Genomic DNA, 25433 nt, shown 5'->3' with positions numbered 1-25433 from the left:
ATGTGAACTGCATCCTATTTAATTTCCGATCCTTAGCAAAAAAAAGATTCTCCATCTTTGACCTCCTCACCTCTGACAACCCAGACCTGGTTTTCATCACCGAAACTTGGTTCTCTGACGAACTCGCTCCAATCGCCAGTGAAGCCTTCCCCCCTGACTACTCCCTCATCCCACTGAACCGTCCCTCTAGAGGAGGGGGAGTCACATTCGTCTCTCTTCCACGCCTCAATCATCGACAACCAACCTTCCATTCATTCCTGCGAATCACTCCTCGTTAAACTATCCCTCTCCCCGTCACTCTCGCATAGCTTCCTAATAATCTACAGGCCCCCAGGCTACGATAGACAATTCGCAAACAACCCTTGCGACTCAATTGCCACCCTTCAACTAAACCATCCCAACCTCACCCTTCTTGGAGACTTCAACATATGGCTCGACATCCCCACCAACCCTATGACACACTCTCTGGTTGACGGTTTAGACGCAATTAACCTCCAACCCCACATAAATGGCCCGACTCACTATAAAGGACATACTCTTGATGCTATCTTTAGCTCCAACACCCGGATTAATTAAAAGTCCTCACCCCCATCATCCGCTCCGATCACTTCATTCTCTCTTTCGCCATTCACTCACCCGACCCCACTCCCGTACTCGAATCTGAACCACCAAATTTACACAAATGCTGGAAAAAACGAATAATCTTCCCTGACCTAGCCGACGCACTCCTCCAATCTCCACCACCTACCTGCCAACTGACTAAACAACTAACCCCCGATGCCTTTGACTCATGGCTCAATGCATCTCTGATGCGGCTCACACCCCCTTGTAAACCATCATCCCGCCGTGGCCTTTTCCCCAGATGGTTCACTTCTGAGTTGAAGACCACTAAACAACTATATAAATACCTAGAACACAAATGGCAGAAAGACAAAACCAAGGAGAACAGGGCCATCTTGGCCCGACACCTCTATCAGTACAAGGCCGAAATCCGGAAAGCAAAAAAAGCCCACTACAACTCCCGAATCCTAAAATGCAAAAACCCAAGCAAGGAACTCCACAAAATCATCTCTGAATTCACCAAACCGGCTTGCACCACGACCGTCCCGACCCCCTCACAATCACTGTGAAACTCACTCTCCCTCCACTTTTACACCACGGCTCTCGGAAGAACAAATACTCTAGTCACCAAACTGGCTCTCTTACATCCACCAGGCAATACTCCCCCCTTAGCGGCCAGCCCACCAGCTGCGACCACTACGCAACCAACGTTCGAATCCTTTAGTCCAATATCACCAGAACAATTTCTCAAACTTCTATCTGCCTGCAAACCATCTGGCTCCCCGCTGGACCCCTGCCCGGCCACAACCCTCAAAGAAATTTTCACTTCCACCTGCGCAGGAGAACACGCAATATCCATCATACATGCCTCCCTTTCCTCTGGTATATTTCCCGACGCATTCAAAACGGTTCATGTCAAACCACTAATTAAAAAACCTTCCCTCGACCCTCTCCAGCCCAAAAACTACCTCCCCATCTCAAACACCAGATTCCTTGCAAAACTCATTGACCAAACCGCCTACTCCCAACTAAATGCCTTTGTCGAAGCCAACAATCTCCTAGACCCTGCACAATCAGGTTTCATAGCCCGTCACGGAACTGAAACCACCCTAACCTCAATCTGGGATGACCTTAAAATGACGGCAGACTCCGCGGGATGCGCAGCACTAATCCTTCTTGAACTATCCGCCGCCTTTGACACAATCAATCACTCAATCCTCCTAGACCGCCTCCACTCCCTAGGAATTTGTGGAACCGCTCTTAAATGGATAGCTTCATTCCTCAAAGATAGGTACCAAATAACGATACTCTCCACCTATACCTCCCAAGCCCGACCAGTCGACACGGGAGTCCCACAAGGAGCATGCCTATCTGCCCTCCTGTTCAATCTCTACTTGATCACCCTCCATCCAATAGCTCGTTCACACAACATCCTGTGTTACAACTACGCCGATGACACTCAACTAATTCTAAAACTAATGAACTCAAATCCCAACTCCCGACCTGACCTGGCCTCCTGCCTCCTCGACATAGAACTCTGGATGACCCAAAGCCACCTCTTGTTAAAACCCTCCAAAACGGAAATCATGGTATGTGGCAACTCCGAGCTTCTTCCACAACCACTACCCTGGCCACCCGCCATGTGCAGCTCACCGACCCCCTGCAAATCAGTGGAAAATCTTGGATGCATCCTTGACTCTGACCTAACACTCTCGCGCCAAGTCAACAACGTCTCAAAATCCTGGCACTACCACCTTAAAACCCTTAGGCTCATCTTTCCATATCTCTCCTTTCCTAACAGACTATCTGCGGTCCGATCGCACGTTATGTCAAGATTGGACTATGCAAACCCCCTATACCTCGGAATCCACGGGTACCAACTGAATAAACTCCAAAGGGCACAAAAAACGGCAGCCAAATTGTTACTTGCGCTCGGCCCAAGAGACCACATCTCCCAGGCCCTTAAGACGCTGCACTGGCTTCCAGTAGCCCGAAGGGTGACTTTCAAAACCTTATGCATCTCCCATCGAGCACTGCATAAAACCGGACCTCAATATCTTCAAAACAAAAATCACCCCCTCGCACCCTAAAATCAAGCTCAGCCGGCCTCCTAATCATACCTAAGACAAACTCAGTCAGATTAGGCGGATCATCATTCTCAGCCTTGGCCTCCACCCTGTGGAACTCACTCCCACCCCACATCCGGCAAACTGAGGATTTAACATCTTTCCGCAAACTGCTGAAAACCTGGCTCTTCCCCTAAAACCAACCAGTAACCAAAATAACTGAAACAGACAAACAGCATCTCAACGACACCTACCCAACAAACTACCTGAGGCGAGAAATAGACAGCTAATAACCCTGAATATAAACTAGAAAGACAAACAGAATTAAACGAGTAAAGTAGATCAAAACAGTGAAGTGGATAATAAGAATAAATCATAGGGAAACAGTAAGGAGGTGTAAACTGCTGAAAGGCACATAATACATGAGGAGGGAACGAAGTGAATGGCGTCGATGAAATAGTTAGAATGGATGAAGCGTGTTGAACAGATGAATGCACTGAATGAAAGAATGCATGAGTGGAAGAACAGATGACTATATAGATTGAATGCGTGTGTAAATCGAATGAGTACGTACATCGGATAAGTGTATAGAATGGATAAACATGTTAAGCGGTTGAGTGTGTGGAGTGGTTGAGTGTAAACAGTTGAATGCACTGAGTGGAAGAATGCATGAGTGGAGGAACAGATGACTACATAGATCGAATGAGTGTGTAAATTGAATGAGTATGTAGATCGGATGAAGGTATAGAATGGATGAACATGTTAAGCGGATGAGCGTGTAGAGTGTTTGGGTATGTAGATCGGACGAGCGCGCATGGTGGATGAGGGCATAAATACAGAGAAGCGAATGTAGAACGGATGATTATACAGAACGTATGCACGTGTAGAGTAGAAGAGCGTGTAGAGTGGTGGAGCGTGTAGAGTGGAGGAGCGTGTAGAGTGGAGGAGCGTGTAGAGCAGAGGAGCGTGTAGAGCGGAGGCGCGTGTAGAGCGGATGAGCATATAGAGCGGATGAGGTTATAGAGCGGATGAGGTTATAGAGCGGATGAGGTTATAGAGCGGATGAGGTTGTAGAGCGGATGAGGTTATAGGGCGGATGAGGTTATAGAGCGGATGAGTGTAGAGAGCAGATGAATTTATAGAACAGGATTACTGCATATTAGCGAATGACTCTAAGGGGCTGATGAGTGCATATTAATGTTGAATGCGGGGAAAGCATGAGTGCATAGAGCGGATGAGTGTGCGGAGCGGATGAGTGCGGGGAGCGGATGAGTGCGGGGAGCGGATGAGTTGCATGCGTGGAAAGCACAAGTGCATTGAGCGGATGAGTACGGGGAGCGGATGAGTACGGGGAGCGGATGAGTACCGCGAGCGGATGAGTACGAGGAACTGTTGAGCGCAGGGAGCGGATGAGTGAAGCGAGTGAATGAGTGCGGGAGCGGACAAGTTGAATGCGTAGAAAACACAAGCGCATAGAGCAGATGAGTACATAGAGCGGATGAGTGCATAGAGCAGAGGAGTCCGGGGAGCGGGTGAGTCCAGGGAGCGGGTGAGTGCGGGGAGCCGATGAGTGCGGGGAGCTGGTGAGTGCAAGGAGCTGGTGAGTGCGGGGAGCGGGGGAATGCAGGGAGCGGGTGACTGCGCACAGTGGGTGAATGCGAAATACAGGCGCAGACAGGGTGCATGCGTGGGGCAGTCAGGAGTGCATGCGTGGGGCAGTCAGGAGCGCGTGGGGTGGACTGGAATGCATGAGTGCGTCGAGCAGACCTGAGTGTGTAGCGCTGTCGGGGACGCATGGAATGAACAAAAGTCCGTAGAACGGACTGGAGCGCATAGAACTGCGCGAAGTACATAGTATGGTCTGGAATGTAGGGAACATTTGAAAGAGCATGTAACCCATCATATCACACCCCACGCTTACTCTCTTCTTTACACCACCACTCAACTAGAACACAGAGATACTATGACACCATTCGGTATAACTGTTCATACCAACACCTCCCGCTCACTCCCCATCACTCTAAGTAAACATTGCTGGTTACACACCCCCCAGCCAGGCGTTCTCCTCAGGCCTAACGCAGCCACAGTCGGTCTGGATAAATCCTGCCAGAACAAACACATACCCCTGATCTCAACCACCACACCTACCGCTACGAAGCAGCTATTTCACGTATACCGCACCAGCTGCACACATACCCTGTGCGCACACGCGCCGTTGACTCTCCCTACTCTCTCTACTGACCTGAACTTCGGTTCCCAAGGACTTTCAACCTACCAGCGCCTTCAGACCATACCAATGGTATATAAGGCGCTATATAAGTGCAAAATAACATAACATAACATATGCCCAGGTAATCACACCATGTCCCAGCCCTTGCCATGTTAATGCCCAGTAGTACCGTTATGTCACAGTCTGTCAGATGCTTACCCAATGTTTACAAAACAAGTAAAGAAACTCCCATTCCACATTACCATTAACCTGACACCAGAAAGATATGATCATATCTTTCTATGGGGACTGATTCGGCTTTCCAGAATGATGATGTGGATACAAAGAGAATCATTAAATAAGTGATAATCATCCATTTTATTGAAATTAAAAGGGGCCATTAAATCTGAGGTGTGCACTGTTTGGGGACACGGTTTGCAATATGATTAACAAAGGCAGCATTGTCATTTTGTGAAATTCCAACACCTGTCACTTATTTGGTTGATTTAGTTGTCCCCTATTGCTATCCCCTAGACTTTTTGCGACCAAATGCAGCAGCTGCCTGAAAGTGATCTCCCCCTCCGAATTCATCATGCGGGTGCTGGATAATGTCTACCACGTGAACTGCTTCTACTGCTGCGAGTGTGAGCGCCGGCTGCAGCGAGGGGACGAGTTTGTGCTGAAAGAGGGGCAGCTCCTCTGCCGCAGCGACTACGAGAAGGAGAAGGAGATGCTCAGCGCCATCAGCCCGGCTCCTACGGAATCAGGTAAGAAGTTCCCATCTTGGCCTGGACCCTACTTTACTTTACCATATATTGTAAATACATTAAATGCTTATTACCAGTCTTGGCTGGGACCTCATTTGACCATATATTGTAAATATGTTAAATCCTTACTACCAGTCTTGGCCTGGACCTTATTTGACCATATATTGTAAATACATTAAATCCTTATCACCACTCTTGTCTTGGACCTTATTTGACCATATATTGTAAATACATTAAATCCTTACTACCAGTCTTGACTGGGACCTTATTTGACCATATATTGTAAATACATTAAATCCTTATCACCAGTCTTGTCTTGGACCTTATTTGACCATATATTGTAAATCCATTACATCCTTACTACCAGTCTTGGCCTGGACCTTATTTGACCATATATTGTAAATACATTAAATCCTTATTACCAGTCTTGTCTTGGACCTTATTTGACCATATATTGTAAATACATTAAATCCTTATTACCAGTCTTGTCTTGGACCTTATTTGACCATATATTGTAAATACATTAAATCCTTATCACCAGTCTTGTCTTGGACCTTATTTGACCATATATTGTAAATACATTAAATCCGTATCACCAGTCTTGGCTGGGACCTTATTTGACCATACATTGAATATTAAGCCTTATTGTCAATCTTGGTTTGGAACTTACTTTATCATATAATTTTAAATAAATCTGTATTTCCAATCTTGGGTTGGGCCTTACTTTACCATATATTGTCAATTAAATCTTTATTTTCAATCTTGGCTTTGACTTACTTTACCCTATGATGAAAAATAAATCTTTATTTGCAATCTGGGACTGGACATTTCTTTACCATATATTTTAAATTAAATCTTTATTTCTAGTCTTGGCTTGGAACTCACTTTACCATATATTGTAAATTAGAACCTTATTTCAAAATTTGGTTTGGGCCTTTATCGTATATTAGTTTAGTTTAGTTTAGTTTATTATTATATTGTAAATTAAATCTTTATTTCCTTAAGGTGCGTGGGTAAAGCTCCTTCTAGGTGCTCCTAATTCTGGGAGAGACGTGAAATGAGGCAAAGGGAGATAAATTAATTTTACCACCGTCCCCCGTCCCCCAATTAAACCATGTGGGAAGCCAGGATTTACACCATCTTGTTCCAAAGAAAATGGCTAAGCTGCTAGAACACATTGACACACGTTCAGATCCCAAAAACACATCTAGATAGCTACTTATTGGGATAGCCCTGAAAGTTGACAAACGCATTAGGCTGTCTACTCACGTCTACTCACCATTCCCAGATACAGGCGTCAGAAGGCTGGAGGCAGCAGCATCCCTGTGATCGCTGCCAAACACTGCAACGCCCTGCCCCTTATGCTTAAGATCAGATGCATCCTTCTGGTCCTTCCTCCAAGGGCCTCAAAACATCGCTCTTCTCCCAAGATCTCCGAAAGTAACTAAATTCACACAACTCTATAAACACGTGACCATCGCCTCCTCCACATATTTTATGATTTATTTTATTTATTGCATTTATTTTACGCCCACACCAGAGGTACCACGGCATAGATTACAGAATACTTAGTCTTGGTCGTCACATTTACGTCACATTTACATCAATAAGCAGTATGGTTTACAGTTGCTTTATGTATTACACTTTAAACAACAGAGGTATGCATAGCAGGCTTATAATAGTTGGCGTTACACAAGTCCGGTTCAAGGGTCGGGGGATGGGTCAAATAGCGACTGTACTTATTAGAAGCCTGACTAGGCAAAGGCATGTGGTTAGTATTTGTCGAATAGCCAGGTTTTGAGGAGTTTTTTTAATTTGTTTAGTGTGGGTTCGTTGGAGATGTTGGCTGGGAGTGTATTCCAAATTCTGGGGGCCGCTATGGGGAACCTGGATCTGCCTGATCTAGCGTTCCTGAATCGTGAGGTGAACAGGTGTAGATGGGCATTTGATCTAAGTGTTCTGGTGGTGTTTTTCTGGCTTAGGCTTTGGTTGAGGTAACTAGGAGCAGTGCCTGCTACGCATTTATGAGTTAGGGTCAAAGTTTTGTGAATAATTCTTGCTTCAATGGGGAGCCAATGTGCTTCTCTTCTGTGTTGTGATATATGTTCTCTTTTCTATATGCCAAGTGCTGCTCTTAGAGCTTTATTTTGGATTAGTTGCATTTTGTTTGTGTTGTGTTTTGAAGTGCCTAGTAGCAAAATGTTGCAATGCTCTATCTTAGATAGTACAAGGGCTCTGGCGAGCGTGATACAGTTTTGTTGTGTAAGGAATGGTCTGCTTGAAGTAATAAGTTTGGCTGTGTATGCTGAGGAGGAAGCAAGGCGTTTATGTGTCTATTCATGGTGAGGCTGGAGTCCAAATGGACTCCTAGTGTTTTTACTTGTTTAGAGATAGTTATTGGGGTACCATCAATTTCTATTTCATTGTATTGTGGGGAGAGCTTTGCTAAGTGGGTTGGAGAACCTACAATAAGGATCTCCGTTTTTTCTCCATTTAGGCAAAGGCTGTTTACTGCCATCCAATTCTGGATGATGGAGTACATTTTATTTACCTCTATGGTATCCTGTTCAAGGTTTCCGTGATATGGGAATGAGTACTTGTGTATCATTGGCAAAGTTTGTATAAATTACTCCCATTGCGACTAAAGCTGCAAAGAGCAATTTGGTGTATGCATTATATAGTGTTGGAGAGAGGCAAGAGCCTTGCGGAACTCCAAGCGGGACTGAGATACTGGATGATTGGTGGAACTGGGTGCTCTATATACTATTAGAAAGTTAAACTGGTTTTGGGGTCGGTGGTGAGCTTGAGAGTAAGGAGTTTGTAGCCTGCTAGACTTTCTGTGGTGCATTCTCTAAATTGGATGGAGGATTTAGCTATGATGCCTACTCCACCTCCAGTGGTCTCCTGACGATCTGCTCTGAGCAGTGAGTAGTTGTGACATAGACTAGAAACTACGATTTATGAACTCCATTGTACCACCTATGTTTGTTACCATTTGTAATCACTACTCTCATGTAAACCAGCGCCCAGATGTCCCCTGGTTCGGCGTGTGTTATAAATGCCGACATTAATAAATAAATTAGAGGGACTGTAATTTCAAAACATTTTAGTTCAGAAATAAATATAAGTTACCCAGTTGCAAAGAAATCCCTATGAGGCCATTCATATTACCAAGTCGGGTTCTTTTTATATGCTAGACTACATTGCTGACATATTGAACATTTTAACAATAAAAGTTGTTCACACAAGAGATCAAGGAATGGAACTTTTAATGAGAGCGCCAACCAAGGGTGATTGATTAGAGGAAGGGGATATAACGAAAGCATTAGTAACTGAAGCTTTCTCTTGGCTAAGATTGGTTGTAATGGTTTGTGTGACTGGCAATAGAGGAATTAAGGATGCAAACAACCTGACCTCTCAAGAGCACTTTGCTTCAATAACCAGCCCATCCCAAATGTTCACCTAATGGGCAACTACTATTTTGCAAAAGGCACTGGATTGCACCTCAGAGTATTTTTAGGACAGACATTGTACCTGATACTCTCCAGGCGAATATTGATCCTAGCTCCCCAGAGAAATCCCGACAGAGAACAGGGGCCAGTGTTGCTGTTACTACAAGGCTGTGTTGGCATGCACATCCATTGTGTGACACTCACATTAATGTGTAATGAGTGGCCATGTTCCTATTATTTTCAATGAAAATTCACAATGATCAAGACACGTTAATCAGTAATCTATGTGTCCATGCTTGCCCTGCAAATTGCATGGTTCACCGCCCCAGAGAGACATTGTAGGGACCCTCTGTAAGTTGACCAGTGTTCACCAGGCATAGTTAGGATTGGCAATATACACTGAAGTTCATCAAAGGATGTAACCTGATGGCACGCCAGGGGCCTGAGAGGAGAAATAAGAAGGGGCCACTATGCAAAGACGTGCTGCAGGGTGCAAAGCCAAGGAGAATTATAGTGTCATGTGTGAGAAGTCCCCAAAATTGTTGGTGGGGAACAGATCAGAAAGTCACTTTGAAAAAAAAAGGTAAGACAGAGAAGAGTCAAAAGGTTAAGACAGGCAATTGTTCGTAGTTTTGTTTAACACAACACATGTTGGTACATCACAAAATATATTAATGCATTTAATTTTTAAAACACAATCCGGCTGGCGGGCTAGTTCTGGCGGAACTGGCTATTAGGAGTGCATTTTCCAAGATACTTGGAAGTGCCGCAAGCTTCTGTTAGCAATTCCGTTATTGTCAATTTTTGATTGGCATTTGCATATTTATTTATTAATAACGTGCCTACTACCGTACCTGAGTTTGGTTTCTAAGCGCGGATCCAGGATTCAAACCTCTGTTGCTCTGCGTGGTTTTGCTTCCAAGACCAGCCCGTTGCCCCTGTGCGGGAAAGGGAGGGAGGGACGGCACAGTGTGCAGGTACATGTTATGTTATGTTATATGATAGTTGTATACCACCTACTGCCACTGTTCTGGCCTCAAAGTGGTGGTGGGGTGAGTGGCCCTTCAGTAGGCCACAGTCTGAACAAACATGAAAAAAGTGCATTCCTTTGAAGTAAATAGTATTTAGAATATAGGCAACTGTTTAATAATTATGAACAGAGATGGCTATTTTAAAGACATTATACTAGCCATGCTATGTAAAGTGTTCAGGCTGTAGAGAGGATTGCTGTGTGACAGCTGGACTGAATTCTTCGGGGGACTCTGCCATATTCTGTGGGCTGCAGCACTAAAGGGGGAACTGGCTATTATAAATGAGTCTATCAATGCCAAGGGCAGCTGTCCACAGTTGAGGGCTGAACTATACTTTACATGCAGAGCACATGCACACTGAATAACATGCAGTCACCTGCAAATTACATGCACGTTTGTCAGATATGTCAAAGATGCATTCAATGCATGTACGGTTGTCTGTAACATTGAGTTAATGAAGTATACATGTTTTATATAGCATAACAATTTGCACTGTTAAACAGGTGAATGCAGAAGGCCTCATTACGAGTCCGGCGGTAACCGAGGCGGTAAAACCGCCTGGTTACCGCCGGACTTGTATTACCATTCCGCCTCCGTGACTCCCGGAATTACCGGGGAATTACAACCCCGGTGTCCCGGGAATTCCGGAGGCGGAATGGTGTTAATCCCTGTCAAGTGACTCCAATCAAGCACTCCCACTAAGTCCGTGCCTCATCTGGGACGCCCAAGGGAAGCCCTTATTTATATATTTTTATGACAAGTTATACTCTGGATGATAAACCCTTATATAACGCCCCTCTCTTTGAATCCCCCTGACCTCACTGAGCCAAGAAGTAGGTGTGTTTTGCAATTTAAAAGATTTATTGAGAAAGTAAACAAGATATATATCACACCTTTATGAATAAATTAATAATTGATAGCACACTTATGAATATATAATGTTGATCAACAATAGATAATCTGAGGGGGCGCTAGAGGGCCAACCAAGATGGCCGCTCTTACCTGAGCTCCCGCTCTGCCCGAATAAATCCTGTTGAATCCTGCGGTTCCCGGCTACATTTTGGAAATTAGAGGACTTCTCCCTGCTTCTGTTTGCTCCGCACACTCCCTGCCGAAATTTGGGGAAGAATCGGCCAGTCCAAGTCCCCACACCACTTCATCGGCGCGAAGGCCGGGGCCTCCCCGGGCGCCGGGCGGACGCCGAGGGGCGGGGCGCAGCTTCGCAGAGGCCGTTGAGCGATCGTTCCTTGCTCCGGAGATCCATCGCCCACAGACACCGGCGGCCCTCGGGGAGTGCCGCCCCCCCCCAGGTTCGGGGCCGACGTGAGTCCCGACGCGTGCCTGCGGAGCCCCCCCCCTCTCCGGATCGGGGTGTCGGCGCTCCGGACACAGGGCCCAGTCCGGTGCTGGTGGGACCGCCGGGGGCCCGGCAGGCAGCCAGCTGCCCCCCATCCTTCCTGGGACCGCCTCGCCGACAGACCCCGTGGTGAGCCATCGTGCAGGGCCGCACCGATCCGAGAGGCAGCGACGTGGGCGGTGGAACGTTGGGACGCCCGCCCGACAGATGAAGACCTGAGGTACGTGCCCGGATTCGTCGAGAGCCCCGAGAGTAGATTGCTGCGCCCCCGAACGTGGCCGCAGGCACGGTTGGCCGTGGGTGGCGGCGGCTCGGGGGGCTGAACTACCTCCAGTCCACGAAGAAGCCCATAAGACACCTGGGACCCCTAGGACCACCTCGCCCCAGAACTCCTGATACCTTACTAGGGGTCGCACCTCCACCGACCTAACGCCGGATCTCCCTCGGTCTCGGCGGCAACTACAAGCCACCTCGCCGCCGCTGACCCTTTTCGCCGAGACTGCATACATTCACCCGCCAAGATGGGCAAAGTAGACAAACTTCAAAAGAAGCTGACATTTGACAGCAACACTGCACCCAAAACCCCAAACCCACAACAAGGGGATGACCCGTCACCGTGCAGTTCCAGTCAACCAGTAGCCGAAAGCTATCCGATGGAAATAAAAGAACTCCTTCTAGATCTAAAAGCAGGCATAGGGAGTCTAAATAACAAGATGGATGGTCTATCCTCCAAAGTAGATCTGATGCAACATCGCCTAGACACACATACAGAACGGCTAAACGACGCTGAGCAAAGAATCTCGAGCCTCGATGACGGTGCCACATCCCTCTCCAACAAAGTTGCGCGACTTGAAAGCCAAATGTCCGCAACAATGGCCAAGTGCGAGGACCTGGAGGGTCGCTCTAGACGGAACAACATCCGAATCGTTGGGGTCGGGGAAAACGCTACCCCAGGGAAGATGGAGGACTTTGTAGAGTCCGTTTGCCTCTCCCTCTTCGGCCGAGACTCCTTCTCGCAAATGTTCATGATTGAGAGGGCCCACAGGACCCCGTCCTCCAGACCAGCCCCGGGCGCACCTCCTAGAGTCATCATAGCGAGGCTGCTCAATTACAGAGACCGCGACACCATCCTGCGACTGGCAAGGGAGAAGGGAGAGCTACACCATGACGGAGACAAAATTCATATTTATCCCGATTTTTCATCAACAGTACAGACCCAGAGGAGAGCTTTCACCAGCGTCAAACAACGACTACGTGAAGGGAAGCTCGCATATTCCATGATTTTCCCTGCTCGTCTCAGGGTACAATACAACGAAAAGACCCACTTCTTTAATTCTCCTGAGGAAGTCCATCTATTTCTGGACCGTAACGGTTGCCCAGCTCACAATCCTCAACGACCCCACGCACGAAGAGAGAGGGTCCCCAGGAATCCTCCTTAAAACCCAAGCCAGGCTCCGAAACATACCCAAACTGCCGGAACACGCTCACTCACCATTAAACATCTGGGCAGAGTTCTTGGAAGGACCCCAAGCGCCCCGAGCACAGCATCTGTTTTCTCACTCAGGTTGAGGGGGATCCCGTCGGACATGTTGGGGGTTGTCCGCGAAATGGGAATAGTTCTAAGGGCTGTTGGACTGTTTATTGTTTTTTGTTCAGGGTCAGGTTAACAACCACCCTTCTGGCACGGCCAGATCTTGTTAAGTGCAAATCTCTCATTAGGAGAGACCAGCACCCTCCCGAGTTGCCTCCCCTCGGTTTCGCTCCTCGCTCTCTGCTGCCTGTCGTCGTGCTCCATGTAATGTACCACGATATGCTCCATGCCCACCATTCCACCCCAAACTATATAACGACCGTTGGACCAGAGAACTCCCAACGCAATTCCAAACTTTCTTCTCCTTTCAACACTCAAGGTTGCGACATGGAATATAAGGGGAGGTAACATCCCTCCCAAAACCCGCAAAATCCTACAATACCTAAGGAGACATGAGATTGATGTGGCAATGATACAGGAAACCCACCTAACACCCGTGAAAGAACGCACATGGGCCAAGTCGTGGGGATGCCATAGATATTATTCATCTTACTCCTCCTACCCCAGAGGAGTGGCTATTCTAGTACACAGAAGAACCAATTTCCGTCTCACACACGTTGCAAAAGACTCCATAGGAAGATCCGTACTGGTCAGAGGCATAATTGCAGGCAACGCGATAACCTTCATTAACTCCTACGCCCCCAATGTAGATGGTCCAGATAACTTTGGCTGGGTGTTGTCGCAGCTCTCCTCACTTGAACATTCCACGGTGGTTTGAGGTGGCGACATGAACACGGTCATAGACCCGGCCAAAGACAGATCACACTCCTCGTCTCAGCAGACCTCTAAAGCCAGCTTGCAAATAACAGAAATCTGCCGCGCCTTTGACTTAAAGGACGCCTGGAGAACAGTTAACGGAGATCTGCGGGACTACACTTTCCACTCAGCGGTCCATAATACCAGCTCTCGCATCGACTACTTGTTCACATCCAGAACAGGCCCCCTACAGCCCGGTCCCTGTCACATCCTTCCACGGACTCTATCAGACCACTCGCCAATGGTCCTTTGTCTCCTCCCCTCCCAGCCTGTCCCCAGACTACAGAATTGGCGCTTCAAGACAGGTTCCATGCTGGACACGGTTTTCGCAGCGGAGCTAAAAGAGGAGATCGAAGTCTTTCTCGGAGCCAACGTGGGGTCAGTCTCCTCGGCCAGAGTGCTATGGGAATCTCTGAAATGCTTCGTAAGAGGCGTATGCCAAGCCAAGGAGAACGGCATCATCAAACTCATTAGACGCGAACTTAAAACCTGCGAGGACCGCCTCAAAGATCTCGAACGTAAAACCAGAGATTCGGACGAACCGAAGACGAAAGCTACCCTGAAAGAAGAACTGCTGAAGTTTAATACACTCGCCGAGCGCGAACTAAAATTTCTCCACCGTGGCACGGTAGTCAGGCAATACGGTGAGGGGCAAAAGCCTGGAGCTCTCCTGGCGAGGTTGCTGAGGGCTGACCACACACCGACGCCTATTACGGAGATTCGCAGCCAACAGGGAAGAACGTCGAACACAGATGCCGACATGGCAGAGGAATTTAGGCTCTTCTACCAGGAGCTTTATAGTTCCCAACACCCCGGAAATTCTGATGCCCCACTGAGATACCTGAGGGAGACTGAATTATACTGGGCAGAGGCACAACTAAGGGAACCCCTCAATGAACTGATTTCCCCAGAAGAAATAGCTGAGGCAATTAAATCACTTCCGAACACCAAAGCCCCCGGCCCTGATGGCTTAACCGGGGAATTCTATAAAGCCTTCGCGCCTACCCTTGCTCCCCTTCTAGCCGATGTATACGAGGAGGCCTTAGAGAACGGTACCCTACCCCAGACCATGCGTGAAGCCAATGTGATTCTCCTGCTCAAAACAGACAAACCACTGGATAATTGTGCTTCCTATCGCCCCATTTCCCTCCTAAATCTAGACAACAAGATTCTAGCAAAAATCCTAACGAGCAGACTGATGCCACTAATGCCTGCTCTAGTTCTTGCAGACCAGGCGGGGTTCATACCGGGCCGCAATACCACATTCGGCATTAGGAGACTATTTGGAGTGATGGGAGCACTGGACCCAGCCCAACAAGCCATTGCTCTTCTTCTTGATGCTGAAAAAGCGTTCGACTCGGTGGAGTGGCCATTTCTATTCTCGGTACTCGCCAGGATGGGCCTGGGGGCTCGCTTCATTAAACTAGTTTCCCTGCTATACTCTAAACCTACAGCCAACATATTAGTCGGCACAGCTAGATCGTCCATCATCAACTTACAACGGGGTACCAGGCAAGGCTGCCCACTGTCAGCTCTACTATTCGCCCTAGTAATGGAACCCCTTGCCTCCAATCTTCGCGAGCATAGCCAACACCGAGGTCTGGTCATAGGCCCACACAAACTCATCATCTCACTGTACGCGGATGACGTGGTTCTTTACATAAGAGACCCAATCGACAATCTGAACCCCATCATGCGCGAAGTGATCAGATTCGGGGCAGCATCTGGCCTCAAAATCAATCAAACAAAATCAATTATCTTCCCGCTCACCCCGGCGACTCAGCCATTTCAGGACGACTTCCACCTCAGCTGGAAATCATCCAAGGTGCGATACCTAGGCATCCAAATGTCACTAAATCACCAAGAAGTATTCCGGGACAATTACGAGGTGGTTTTTAAGTCCCTAACAGAAAAGGTGGCCCGATGGAAATCCCTACCCCTAACACTATGTGGAAGAACCTCTCTTGTCAAGATGGTGATCCTTCCGAAACTTCTTTATCTCTTCACCAACATTCCCATCCTACTTCCACAACCCTTCCTGAAAAAACTAAAGAGTCTGGTCCTGGAACTACTGTGGGCCGGTAAACCCGCCAGAGTGGCTCACTCCACGCTAACTCTCCCAGTAACGAAAGGTGGCCTGGCGCTCCCCGATCTGGAGAAGTACTACTGGGCGGCCCATGCGCAATTTCTTAGCCACTGGTACGCCACAAACCCTGTCAGACCACATGTTCAGATTGAGAGGGCCCTAGCCTCACCGAATCTACTGAGAGCAGTCATCTTTGGGAAAATCCCGGTCCCCAACGACACGATGAATGTAATCTTAACAACGTACAAGATATGGAAGCTTTTAGCGCAGAAACACAACATCGTCACTCGATACTCTCCACTCCTACCTGCAAAATTCATACTAGGGATCTCGTTGACGTCCGAAAAAGTGTACCTCCAATGGCTAGAGAAACTTCAAATTAAGAACCTCGGGGACCTATTCACTGATGACAGTTTCCTGACCCCCGATCAAGCGAAGGAAAAAGGTGGCACTACCTCGCTAGACATTTTTATCTACTTCAGGGTACGCCACACTCTGCGAGCAATCCTTCCTACCTTTCCACAACAACCCCAAACATGGCAACTCTTACACTCAGTAATTCAGTCGCAGGGTGAAGGGAGACCCCTCTCTCAGATCTACAAAACCATCACTACAGACACATCTCCCACTATGTCCCGAGCCAAGATTAGATGGGAAAGGGCCCTAAATATAACTTTCTCCGACACCGATTGGTCCTTTATCCTTGGACAGACACAGAAGATTGCCCTCAATACCCGCCTCAAGTTAATCCACTTCAACTACCTGCACCAAACGTACTTTACACCAGCCAAAGCAAAAATACAGCATCCAAATTCATCCTTCAGTTGTGAGAGGTGTGGATTGGCATCTGCAAACTTCTTTCATCTAGCATGGGACTGCCCTAAACTGGCCTCATTCTGGCCCCAGGTGCTGGAAATCACGAGCAAGATAATCGGTGAGCCGATTCTCCCAGCCAACACGGCAGCGCTGTTGGGCATGACCAGACTGTTGAAGGCCCCTACGAGAAAGCTAGCAGGCATCCTACTGACACTGGCTCGCAGAAGAGTCGCCATGGCATGGAGCCGTGGTCCTCCCCCAACAGTCACCGCATGGCGCAGAGATATTCTTTACTGCCAAGATGTCGAAACAGATTTCATGAAGCTGCTGCCACAACATGCACGCCCACCCGACATCTGGGGACCCTTAGTAACCTTTTTGATGAATGAATCAGCGGGGGCTCCTGCCTCGCCGACCATTTCTCAGTAGAAGCTGTATCCTCTCGTTAATGACAACTAGGGAAGTTTCCCTTCTCATACCAACCGCTGACTCGATTGCACACTCATGGACCTGGGGGAGTATACACAATATAGGGGCCGGGGGGCGGGGGTGGAGGTAGGGGAGGAGGTCGAGGGGGACATGGCTAGGCTAATTCCACCCTAATGTGGGTGAGAAGTTGTTTGTTGTTTGAAAAGAATAAATAAAAAATATAAAAATCTAAAAAAAAATAAAAAAAAACAAACAATAGATAATCTGACACTAGCACACTTCTTTACAATCAATGAGGAGTTAGTATAGGAAGGATAAGGTAGCAGAAAATATTTTTATGGTTTCAAGGAAAAGCAATGAGGGAAAAATACAGCACAGAAATAAACTTGATATGATTTCAACATAAGATAATATGATCACTTTTTCTTTGACAATTCCCTCCCCCACTATGAAAGGTAAGGAGATGGAAGGAGAGCACACAATTCCCAGGAATACAAATGCAATACGAATTTCCAGTTTCCCCCAGCGAGCTTAGAGGAAAACAGGTATGATTTTAAAGTAGGCAAGATCCTTTTAAATGTGGTGGCAATGAAGTGAAATATATGCTGAAAATGCTTTTAATTCCCTCTAGAGGTTCATGGTGAGTGAGAGATACTTTAAATCAGTTCAGGTCAACCCTACCAATGATTCAGGGATGGTTATCAGGTTGAAAACGGGATTCAGTAATGGAAGCAAAAGATAGATATTTTTACACGTGGTTGAAATGAAGCAAACTGTCAATTCGCGGCACTTTTTTCTGAGTGCGTCAATCACGATTACGGAGGAACTATAAGGAGTAGCAAGTCGATTTTAGGCTTGTTGGAAAGCTTAGAATCTTAGCTTTAAGATGAAAGTTAAAGAAGATACGGACGATTTTATGAAGGTAGTTTTTCCTTTTCCAAATAAAAGTAAAGTTCAGAATGACAGATGACAGTTTTGCAGAATGGACACACGATTTCTTATGATGCAGTTCTAAATAGGTTAAAATAGTTTGAATTAGATTATTTTAAACTAAGAGATTAGTTTTGCACAGTTCTGGCTGAGTACTCACACTATGAATTTGAAATAGGCCGTCAGGATCTGGTCAGCAGGTTTGGACTGGACTCCGGGCGGTTTCTGGAACTGGTTCTCTGGTTCTGGATCTCGGGTTCTGGTCTGGTCTGTGGATCTGCTGTCGGCACTTCACAGCGGTCTGGTCTGCAGTTCTGCTGGTCTGGATCAAGTGGATTCTGGATACAGCACTGCTTTCTGGGTCTCCTGGTTCTGGCAAAAGTTCTTGCCAAAGAATCCAACATCTCGTCCGGCTGTAGAATAGTTTGGTTGGATTGCTGGATTCTGAAGGCCTGCTGAGAAGAGTTCTCAGCTTGTGGGTTAGACCTTTGCTTTAAGATCTGCAGTCTATCTGGAGTCTAAGTTCTGGATGTTCCTTCTAGATGTTGTGTGGTCCGGCAAAATGCTCCGCAAGAAAATGAAAAGTGAATGTCTTGCCTGTCCAAGCAGTCTCTTTTTATGTGTTTTGAAAATGGGTGGGTCGGCTCATTCTGCATGCCCAACCCTCTCATGATTTGATAGGTCAAGGATTCTCTGTGACCTGATTTGAGAAGGGATAGTGTGTCAGAGTGAGTCAGAGTCTTACAGTCCATTGAAGAAATGCCCCTTTGCTTTTACTTAGAAAATGAATTTTTCATAACTAACAGGTTTCCCAGATACACACTTTGTTGAAATTACATAGACATTTCACAGATTAATTTAAGATACACTCTTGCCCAACTCTGATCCCCCTCAGAGCCTGGGTTCACAAATGGCAACATTTTGTGCTTTTTAATGACTTTCTCCGTATTGGTTTTTCCTCAAAATGTACACAGACCTGCACCCCTTCCCTGAGCATATTACTGGAAATTACTATGTCTCTATCCTAAACACAGTGTCTGCAATATTAATAAATAGCGGGGTTCGGTCCCAGAAAACCCTACAAAGTGGAATTTGGGCTCAAATCGTGTGGGCATTTTTCATTTTCAGGATCCCCAAATTGTACATTTCTGTGAGCTTAATACAAGATTTTAGAAGCATTTAAGTTAAACATATATTTGCTGCAATATGAATCCACAGTCCTGTCTGGCCCGCCCCAAGGAACTGGGGAAGTCAGGGATCACATGTCTCTCCTTCCAGGCAGAGCTCTGTTTACAGTCCACACCCAAAATCAGCATACCCCATTCAAGTGAAAGGGTTTATTGTGTTTGGTCCAGCAGGCTGCAGGGAAGTCCCTCCCTCTCAATCATCAGGGCCATGTGATATCCTGCCTCCTGGTGTGGGTCTCTGGGGTGTTAAGAGTTCTCAGGAAAGGCAAGTGTTTTAAACTTTTAATTACATAAGACCCCCTTCTGTTCACTGCCCAGTTCTGCAAGACAGCTCTCCTGTCAGGATTTATAGAGCGCCAGTGCCGGTCAGTGTCCAATGCCGGTACTGCACCTATTTTTGACAGCTGTCTTGAATTAATACATTTCAAAAGGAAAGGATTTTATTTGATAGTATATGATCCTTGCTTGACATGGCATTGATGTGGATCTGTAGTAGAGTAAAGTAAAACACTCAACCATAGTTGGATTTTTGTTTGGTGGTTTCGGGCCCATGATCTTAGCAATTTTTGACATTAATAAAAACGGGTTTTGAACAGAACCATCTTTCTTTGCACTGGTGGGTGGCAGGTCAGGGGACCATTTTGGTGTGCGCAAAACTGCACGGTTCTCCTGGATTCTGGTGCAAATGTGCGCTTTTCTGCCACTTTGGATTTCCTAAGCTCACAGCACCAAATGTTGCAGCATAATAGTCCAAACATGGGTCGGGACACCCAACAAGCCCCCCCGCCCGACTGCGCTTTGATTTCGAGTCGAGGGGGAGTTGGGTGCAAAGGATGTTTTGATCCACGCGCTGGGATGTCCGCATCATCTTCTTCCGATTCCGCAGATGACAAAGTTCAGCATCTTTTCCTCCATCAGGGTGGATCGATCGGTTCTCCTCGCCGGTCCTGATGGGAGTATTGGGCGGTACCCCGGGCCCCTCGGATCTTTGCTCCCGGTCCCCAGGTCGTCTTCCGTGGTCAGTCTACAGGTTTTCTTTCTCCTAGGACGACAAAGCAAAGCGGCAATAACTATTCGTAGACATTTCTCCCCCACTATTGATATAGTGGGGCGGCATATACATTTTATAAATCAATAGACATTTACATTCTTATTTTTTTTTAAAAACAAGATATAATTAGAAGACATTTTCATTCAAGAATCATAATATTTTAGAGACTATATGTGGGATATTTTAAGGTTGGAACTGAATTACTCTGGAGCGGCCCCCTCTGGTATTGCAGAGGACTCCTCCAGTCGCTGCAGAGTGTGCCTGGGATGGCAACACTTTAACTGATTTATATGGACCCACTTGTCTTCCCCTTCTGCCACACTACCTTTGGGGATGCGGATCTTGTAAGCGACTAGGGAGATCTTATCTACAATTTCAAACGGTCCCTTCCATGTAGGCAAACATTTTCGCTGTTTGGCCTGGTTTCTTTGGAAATTGTATAGATAGACCCGGTCTCCCACATTGTATTGTTTCCGGGTGGTTTTCAAATCGTAATAGGTCTTCATGCTATCAGCTGATCTTTCTAGATTCCGCTGAGCATAGGCAAAAGCATGTTGAAGGTGTTTCCTTAAATCCTCCACATACTCATGAGTTGTGGAGGCATTTTATCAATGTCTGCTCTTGGGTCCTGTAGAGCAAATGCTGGGGAAGCACCATCTTGCGTCCCGTCATCAGCTCAAATGGTGACATTTTGGTTGCAGATGAAGGGGTAGATCTGATGGCCATTAGGACCAGAGGTAATCGGGTATCCCAACTTGGCCCAGAATCTGCCACAAACTTCTTTAAGATGCTCACTATGGTTCTGTTGTATCTCTCCACTGCACCAGAAGAGGCTGGCCGGTAAGCAATATGTAGCTTCCTTTTAACCCCCAGTATCTCCCACATCTTAGTCATTACTTCACTGGTAAAATGGCTACCTCTGTCTGACTCAATCCTTTGGGGTAGACCAAAACGCGAAAAGATGTGGTTGATCATCAGGGCAGCTGCTGTTTCTGCCTTGCAGTTTGGGGCCGGGAGACATTCCACCCACTTGGTAAACAAGCATATCACCGTCAACATGTACTTATTCCCCCTAGTGGAGCAAATCACGGGGCCTATAAAGTCGACTTGTAAATCTGACCATGGCAGTGTCATCCCCCTCTTCTGGAGAGGCGCACGGTGTGTGAGGGATGTTGGCTGAAATTGTGCACACACAAGACACCCCTTCAAGTATTGGTCGAGGTCCTGCTCCATGTGTGGCCAGTATGCAACCTCTCTTAAGATCTCAAGTGTTGTGTGAAACCCCCTATGACCGGCAGTGGCCGCATCATGGGCGTGACTTAACATCAGGCTTCAGAATGAGGTAGGAACCACCCACTGATCATGGCCAGCTTGGGATTTCCTTGGATTCGAAACATTTTTGGACATTTCATCAACACTCTAAGGTCCTCTTTCCCAATGTAATCGGTATCCGTCAGGGGAAAGTTCTCAGGGTCCTCAATGTGTTGGTAAAACTTACCAATTATTGGATCCCCCTTCTGAGCCGTAATCAAATCAGCATCTGGGGTCTCCTTACTCCATTGTGCAGTTGAAAGATCATTGTGAGCATTTGTCTGGGACCTAGTGATAGCAGTGACCTGGATTTCCCCCAACAGGGACTCAATCAATTAGATTCCCTTGGATGGCCCCGGTTTTGGCCAGCTGATCAGCTAAGTCATTTCCAGTTTTGTCTGGTCCCTCTACTTTGGAATGACCCTAGATCTTTTTCCAGTAAATGGTCATCCCATTCGATGTGACCAGATCATCAATATTTTGGATTAACTTCCCATGTTTCAGGGGTTTGTTATTAGCACATAACATGCCTCTGGTATTCCAATTAACCAGGTGCTCCACGAACCCATTCCGTACATAATCTGAATCTGTGATTATGACCAGTTCGTGGAGTTGATGTTGGACAGCAGTGAGGATGGCTTGATACACAGCCATCAATTCTGCCACCTGACTACTTCGGGGACAAATTTTGTACCCAGCGAGGGTTCTGGGGACTCCTTCACCCATGCATTCCCTACGCCGGCCACCAGTTCTTTTTCCCCGTTGTTGTCAACATGGTAAGAGCATCCATCCACATAGACAGTGGGCATTCCCTCACACTTGTCTTCTTCAAAGACTTTGTGTGGGGAATTAAGGTATGCCTCCATGTTGTCCTTGATTTTTAGACTTTCGTCCTCGAGACAGTTTTCTCTGGCACAATCATGCAAGTCAGCCAGACCTTGCACGAGGGGACTCTTCTTGTTTTGGCCATAGCTGACCTCCACAGAAAAGCTTTGCATTGACAGAATCCAGGAAGTAAATCGGGAATTACTCACATTTCCGGCCCGGATTCTGTCACTTTGGAGGTATTGCAGAGGCTGGTGTGGAGTCTCCACTATGATGTGTTCCCCCTGGATAAACGGGCGGTAATTCTTCAATGCCCACACCATTGCCAGGAGTGCCTTCTCACAATCGTTGAATTTTTCCTCCACAGAAGATAAAGTTTTGCTCGCATAGGATATTACTTTATTGACCTTGTCATGCTTTTGGTATAATACTGCCGTCAAGCACGTATTAGAGAACCCTGTCTCCAGGAAGAACTCCTTGTTTCTGACAGGTAAAGCTAGGCAAGACGCTTGTGAGAGGTTTCTTTTAAGTTGTCTTACTGCCTCGGATTGTTCTGGACCCCTTCCCACTTTACCCCCCCCCCCCCCCTTCAAGAGATGAATCAGGGGTCTAGTGATCTCTGCGTAGCCCTCAATGAACTTTCTGCTGTAATTAGTCAGTCCAAGGAGGCTCCTTAGTTCCCGGAGAGTTGTGGGGTCTTTCAGTTTCTGAAGTGCTTCCACTTTCTTTTCTTGGGGACAGAGACTCTGAGGAGTAATCTCCGCTATGTGTTCCTCCACAGATGAACTTTTGATGAGGACATCATCTACATAAGCCAGGTTACCCCTCGCATCCAGGTCGGGCATGGCCTTGTGTAGGAAAATGTTGAACTCATTGCCGGAGTTGAGGTATCCGAAGGAAGTCCGGGTCCATGTGTACTGCTGGCGCCCAAAGGTAAAAGCCAGTTTGTATTGGTCCTCCCTACTGACAGGCACAGTCCAGTATCCATTGGTCAGGTCTATTGCAGTGAATACCTGTGACCCCTGAATCTGGGCCAGCCCTTGGTCAATGTAGGGCAGAGGCCATCGGGAAGTATGGACCCGTTTGTTGAGCTCCCTAAGGTCGGCGCAGAGTCTCCACTGGCCGTTTGGCTTCAATATTCCCAGCACCGGATTATTGAAGGTGCTGTGGACTGGACGGATTATTCCCCGGGACTCAAGGTTCTTAATTATTTCAGTAAGGGACTCCATTGATGCGAGAGGCAAGCAATATTGCTTCACAAACACTGGAGTCATGCCAGGGTCCGTGGGAATTGTTGTCGTGTGGATGTCGGTGTGACCACAGTCATATGAGTCTACCGCAAAGAGATCTTGGAAATCCAAGAAAACTTGTTTCAACTTTTGCTATTGTTCCAGAGTCACACAGGCATCAGCTAGGTTGCCTCTCTCTTCCACCCTCTGCCTGAAGCCTGGAAAGACTTCTGGTTTTGCTATCTCAGCGGCTTCCTCCAGCTGGGTGGATTTGGACCAGAGGCTTCAGGTGGGAAATGCAGCCCTCATGGACCTGGAAAATCACCTCATCCCCTCTGAAGTCACAAGTCACATCTTCCTTACCATAAGGGCAAGAAGTGTACACCAGGAAGTTCCCCCCATGCGCCCCCCATGCCCCCCCCATGCCTCCCCCCAGTGTATTGTCATCACTGTCACTGTCAAAACAGTCCTTGGGGATTGGTCCTAACAGTTCATTTCCTAAGTCAATAGAGAAATGTCGGTCATCAACCGCCATTCCAATAATGGTGCCTGCGGCTAGAGTAATACTCTTTAAGTCGCTGTTTTCCACCTCTATTTGAAAGGTGTCATGTTCTGTGTTGACTAATGGTGTTGGGTTTACCCCTAATCCTTGCTGTTGGAGGGAAGCATTTAGATGAATATAAGCATCAGGGTTTTTTAATTGTTGTCCTCTTTTAACTTTCACTTCCAGGGAGAATGGTCGGGTCCTATCTGGGATGGTGATTTCCTCTTTAATCTGAATTTCATCTGCATAAGGTAGCAATTGAGCTGACCTAAATGCTATTTCTGGATCATCAAAGCCCATGGGATTATCCTCTAATCAGGACCAAGCTTTGAAGTTTATTAGGTCCAAACTAATGGCAAAGCGATTGAGAATGTCACTGCCTCAGTAAAAGGCGGCAGTGACGTCTCGCACGACCCAACAATTATGGACTATGCTCTTGTTGCCAATGGAGATTTTGAGCATACACCTGCTTGGCAGGAGATGTTTGGAATTGGGTGTTTCCAGATCCATTGCCCATTTGTCTATCAGTTTGAATGTGTGGAATGACTGGATCTTTTGAGAGTTGGCGGAACATGGCTTCGCTGATGAAGCTCTTACCGTTGTTCACACACACTCGGGCAAGAACAGAATCCTTCCCATCCTTTAACTGAACAGGATTGAACAACCGATCTCCAATTTGCTGAATATCAGCCAGGCTCTGAGCTGATTTCACATCTTTCTGGACTATAGGAGTGGGAATGTCTGATTGTGGATTGGTAAAGAATTTCAAAGTGTTTCCTTCCAGTGTGGAATACCACCTTAAACTGGAAGGAAGGTTGATTTTCAGAAATAGAGAGGACCCCCCATCACCAGTCTGTTGTCCTACTGCTATTACTGTCACGTCTGGAATCTGGTTGTTCTGGAAGTGAAATTCTACTTGGTCAGATTTTTGTTCAACCATGTGGCATGTGCCGTTTAAACTAATACAGTTGACGCTCTGTTTTAATTTGATTGGTCGGCTGGTCTGGATCCAGAGGACCTTGTTTACGCAATCTATTAGGGGTGGACAACCTTCTCAGGAGGTCATTCCCTAGTAAACAAGGGGTGCCCTCTGGAGTCACTACTATGACCAGGTGTTTCACCTTGTGTCGCCCAATTTTGATGTCCAAATCTGCCGTCCCCTCGACGGAAATTTCCTTCCTGTCACAGTTCTGGAGTTGTCCAGGAAGAGTGGTGAGAGGAATTCGGTAATTCTC

General features: G+C 46.9%; 1 protein-coding gene across 1 annotated transcript in view; it reads left to right on the top strand.

Annotated features, from left to right (window-relative positions):
• LOC138447725 (LIM homeobox transcription factor 1-alpha-like) overlaps positions 1–25433 on the top strand; it is a 779358-nt gene that overhangs the window by 603323 nt on the left and 150602 nt on the right. The window contains exon 3 of the mRNA XM_069604025.1: positions 5371–5603. Coding sequence (XP_069460126.1) covers positions 5371–5603 — 233 coding nt within the window. The remainder of the gene's footprint in view (positions 1–5370; positions 5604–25433) is intronic.

Source organism: Ambystoma mexicanum, chromosome 3q (genome assembly GCF_040938575.1).
Source record: "Ambystoma mexicanum isolate Mex_15411 chromosome 3q, UKY_AmexF1_1, whole genome shotgun sequence".
NCBI lineage: Eukaryota > Metazoa > Chordata > Amphibia > Caudata > Ambystomatidae > Ambystoma > Ambystoma mexicanum.
The sequence above is the reverse complement of the archived record's forward strand: the minus strand, read 5'-3'. Positions and strand labels throughout refer to the sequence as shown.